This window comes from Pundamilia nyererei, unplaced genomic scaffold (genome assembly GCF_000239375.1).
Source record: "Pundamilia nyererei isolate P.nyererei 1_Seehausen unplaced genomic scaffold, PunNye1.0 scaffold00223, whole genome shotgun sequence".
In the NCBI taxonomy this organism is placed as follows: domain Eukaryota; kingdom Metazoa; phylum Chordata; class Actinopteri; order Cichliformes; family Cichlidae; genus Pundamilia; species Pundamilia nyererei.
The window spans coordinates 850,724-855,405 of record NW_005187624.1 but is presented as its reverse complement, the minus strand read 5'-3'; the positions used below and the strand labels follow the sequence as shown (position 1 = coordinate 855,405).

Genomic DNA, 4,682 nt, shown 5'->3' with positions numbered 1-4,682 from the left:
AACACAAACAGAGCCGAGTTTATTCCTCAGTTTTGTTGCCTTTTGGTTCTAAGCGCTGTAACCAATCTCGGTATTTTATTATTATCTCATAACACTTGTTTAATCCGCTACCATCTCTGCTATGGACTTTTCACAGTCTACAGTCTCAGATCAACACAGCCCTGCCCTCCAGCACTATCAGCAGCAACCCCTCAACAGCAACACTGTACCCATCAGGTGAAACATAGGCTACGATTGCTCTCTATTGTCCCCACCTGATGACAGTGATATAGTATGATGCGATTCCATTTTAGATTCTTGATGAATGTGGGTTCTTGTTCTTCAGCCTGCTTCTATATGCCCCTTTTTAACTTCGAGCACCCACCCCTTTAAACATCTCTGCACGGCCCTGGATCGGACTACCAGTCTTGTGGTTAGCAGATTACCTGCTCTACCACTTGAGCTACAGCCACTTAGTAGTGAAGCAAGCTATGTAAATGAAGAGTGGCTTTTCAACATGCAGGCTGTTATGCAAGCATGATTTCATAACTGCTAGTAAATACCTCGTAATGGTGGAGGTCGAGGAGGTTTAAATGTGCTTCCTTGTGATAAAGTATCCACAACCCAGCTGAGTGCACTGGAGCAATACTCCATCTGAGAAGAAAAAGCAGAAGGTCATGAAACTATATATTAGAAAAGATTCATTCTTAAACCTCAATGAAAAGCACCTGAAAAAAAGGAGGACTGTTTTCTTTATAGATGTGTTCAGGTTGTCTGTTCACTCCATGTCTTAACTTTGTGTCTATAAAAATTCTAAAGACAGATTATTTACTGTTAATTAAATATTATGCAGTAAGACACTTAAAGCAGTACTTTAACACTTTTACTACATAGAGAGTAAGATTACTTTTTAAGGTGGACGTTACTTTATTGCCCTCCATAGGACAAAATATTTTTAAAACAGGAAACTTCTTAATCAAAGACAGACCATTTAAAAAAAAAAAAAAAATTTTTAAAAAAATGTCTGACTTGGATACCACTCATATCCACCCGTTAAACACTTGTCCAGCCCAGCTTATCACATCTTCCTGAGAACCACCCTATTCATTTATGTCCTCTCTAATAGGCATTTGTTTTTGGTCTATAGCTTTTGGCTTATTTGAGCTACGGTATTAAGTCTTGATGTACTGAATAGAGAACGTCCTGGGCTTCCCATTGATATCTCATGTGTTTGTGTGGTATCTTTTAGTTCCAAAGAGGTAGGAAATCACAAAAAAAGTTCAATGGTAAGATTCTTTTTTCTTCAGTTGTCAGGAAGATATAAAGACTGGAAGCAAATTAAATACAGTTAGGCTAGCTCCACCTAGTGACTAAAAAAAAATTTAAAAAATCTCATTTTAAAAAGACCACAGTGATGTAGTCAATTCATGAATTGTTGGCTCTGACGTATCCTAATCTTAAGCTATGCTTAAAAACATTCTGAGTGACATAACAGCTTTTTCCCATAATCAGTACTTCTTGCTTTTCTCCAAAACATAAAATTGCTTACTACAGAGTTGCTTAAGATCAGCCACACTAAATCCAAATAAAACTGTCTTTGTACTAAATAGTAGGTGTTTTCCCTATATTCTACCATCCTGTTATTATACCAGTCAAAACAAGTCTGCAATTCAATGCTTTAACCTTTATGTAGAATACTGAACTGGCTGAACCAATGTGCTCTTTCACAGCAGCTCCACATATGTATCATGAATGACTCAAATGGTACAAAATGATAAGTTGGAGCTACGGTTTTACCTGATTCTCCAGAGACCGTAGCCTGTGTTCGAAGTCTCTGCTTTCACTCAGATGTTTAAGCACACCATCTACCCTATATAAACAAAGATACATTTACTTCAGAATGATGGAGTCACACAGTAATAAATATTGCTGCTACAGTGGAGGATGAAGGTGTGCTCACTTGGCAGACATCCGTTTGAGCCTTTCTGAGTCGCTGCTTTTCTGGATCTTGTTTCGAGCAGTCAGGAAGTCTTCCTTCTGAATCGTTTCCCATGTTGATAATCTGTTCGCTGCCTTTGCTTCCAAGTCTAACACTGATAGTACAGACCAAGGGTTGAAATGATTACCTTTCAACTCACTTTTCATGCTTTCATCACTGCTGAACTGAGGTCAGTGAGCAAGAAAATTATTTAGATGCTTCCATTTTAAGTAAGCAACTAAAATAAAAACAATTAAAAAATAATAATACAGTCACTGATTAAAAAACTCAAAGATAATAGAACTATGGAACTGAGGCTTCCTGATTCAGCATGTGTAATGGACAATAACTTTAATACATTAGCAGTATTAATTATTTTTATTATATTAATAAAACCCACGACTTCTGATCCAATACTAACCAAAGTGGTGGATCTTTACAGAGGGCACTTTGCGGATGACCCTCTTAATAAAGAGGTTGATGTGTGAGAGGATAATGAAAGGAGGAGCCAAAGAAGGACGGGAGTGGTACTCAACAATCAGGTTGTAACGCTGGAACTTCCAGTAGGTGTCACTGTGTTCCTGCACTTTAGAGAAAGTGTAGCTGTGTGGATACAAGCAGATCAGAGCCACTGAGTCAAACCATTCAGTTTGTGAATGCAGCCAGAGAAACATAATGACAGACTGGTTCTTTACCTAAACATGGCAATAAGCAGGTTGATGAGCAGGATGTTGGTGACCAGGAGATATACGACTAGCAGAATCACTACCAGCCAGTTACTCTCATGAGTTCTACACGGCTCTTCACCGCTCTCAATCAAAGTCACATTGTGTGTACAGTTGACATCCCAGTTCTTGCCCACTGCAACAAAACAGACATAAAGGAGAAAGTTAAGAAAGTTTTACAGTAGCATTCAATTTTCTTATTTTTATGCCACTTGCACAAACACTTGTACCATCCATCTCTTCCACGGGGATCTGTCCAAAGATGTGCAAGTATGGCCTGTAGAAAACTCTCCGAAAAATGCGATTCAGGTTTGGATCATAGGAATAGATCAGAGCCTGATTGGCAACTCCATACGCCATGAGCCATACACCCAGGAAGAAGAGGAAGAAGAAGACATCCTTCATCTGAACAGGAGGAGGAAATTGTCATTTTGTTTCTGACATTATATTATTAAAAGTCTATAATTGGTATATTGCCAACTGATGGTAACTTTCTCACCATCTTTCCTACAATGATGATTTTTGGTCCCAGCTGCTTGTGAATGGCAAAAATGTGAATGAGGCGAAGTGTGAAGACCATGTAGTCCAAACACAGGACATCCCGTCCAAATTCATATGACCAGTGGAACATCCTGAAACACAAGCACAGTAAAGCTGAATCAGTGTGAAAGCAGCACCACCTGGTGGCAAAGCTGCAAATTAACTAAAGACCCGGAAATGAAAATTATTTTATAGAACACTTAAGACATCCAAATATGAACCAAGGACAATGTTTTTACAAATGTTACAATCTGCAATGACAAAGCCTCATTCAAAAATATTACTGTAGAAAAAAAAATTAGAATTGATCATTTCTATTATTTTTTATTTCTTGTCCATACCTGCAGATTAGTCCTATAATGAACAGGCTGATGGCAGTGAGGTCACATTTATTCCACAGATCCTTAATGTAGAGTCTGAACCTTTGACGCCAAGTCATCGTCCCCAAAAAAATGGTCTTGATGAAGAAGACAAATGACTTTACAGATCCATAAAAAACAACAAATAAAACTCAACTATACCTAGGTGACATGTATCCAAATACAGACGCGCACTTTCCATTTACTGTTACTATTATTTCAGAAAAGTGAGTAAAATCTGACAGGATAAGATTTTAATTTGTGATTTTGTTTTTTTTTAGTGTTTGCTTAATCACATAAAATCAGTGACGAATAAAAAAAAAAATTTGCTTATTTATTTTAATGTCAATCTTGAATCTAAGGCTTTTGACACAGGAGCATGTAACCACTGTGTCGCAATGGCACGTTGGGGATAGTTCATTATATATTATATTTGGGGATAGTTATTACATTCATAAATAAAAATAATAAAGTTCTAAGTAAGATGTCTCTCTTCACTCACCTGTCGGATCTCCTCACAAACGATGGTGAATACCCAGAAGTACAACACACACTCAGCAACACCTGGGCCTGAGGGTGGTGGGGGATCAAAATCCACCAACAGCACGTAGGCGAAAAGCAAGAGAAACAGGAAGTACATCAGGACGTTGCCCAAAAAGGAGGTGACCGGTGCAAACCAGAACTGACGCCAGCGTGACACTATGAATGGACGCTGTGGTGGTCGGTAAGGTACACCTGTATCAAGGATTATAAATACAGATTAACAGGTGACTAAAATGACAGCATGTGGAGACAAGAATCAGATGACTCTTTAAACAGGACTCACCTTTAATGGCATCACTCTTGTGAACGTCTGAGTCAACTTCACTGGTGTAAGAAAACATTTTTAATTCATTAGTAGACCTAAGACATAAAAACAAACTGATGTTCTATGGACGAACACTAAAGAGTGCAAGTAGAAATATTACTGCTGTTTGATGTCAGAGAAAGAGAAGACGGTGGTCCCATAAAGGTTGTCAGAGTCCTGAGCCACTGCATCGTCATTGGGCATTTCCTCCTCCTCCAGCTGATTGTCTTGTGTCCTTTGAGGTGGAATATATA

The 4,682-nt window shown here is 38.4% G+C and overlaps 1 protein-coding gene across 1 annotated transcript in view; it reads right to left on the bottom strand.

Annotated features, from left to right (window-relative positions):
* The window catches only part of LOC102207465 (transient receptor potential cation channel subfamily M member 4-like), a 16,694-nt gene that overhangs the window by 1,361 nt on the left and 10,651 nt on the right, over positions 1–4,682 (bottom strand). Inside the window, exons 16-26 of the mRNA XM_005748524.1 lie at positions 4,550–4,663; positions 4,408–4,448; positions 4,084–4,316; positions 3,564–3,679; positions 3,182–3,314; positions 2,913–3,087; positions 2,653–2,818; positions 2,379–2,560; positions 1,940–2,072; positions 1,777–1,849; positions 543–633 (exon numbers count right to left, since the gene is read on the bottom strand). Coding sequence (XP_005748581.1) covers positions 543–633; positions 1,777–1,849; positions 1,940–2,072; positions 2,379–2,560; positions 2,653–2,818; positions 2,913–3,087; positions 3,182–3,314; positions 3,564–3,679; positions 4,084–4,316; positions 4,408–4,448; positions 4,550–4,663 — 1,457 coding nt within the window. The remainder of the gene's footprint in view (positions 1–542; positions 634–1,776; positions 1,850–1,939; positions 2,073–2,378; positions 2,561–2,652; positions 2,819–2,912; positions 3,088–3,181; positions 3,315–3,563; positions 3,680–4,083; positions 4,317–4,407; positions 4,449–4,549; positions 4,664–4,682) is intronic.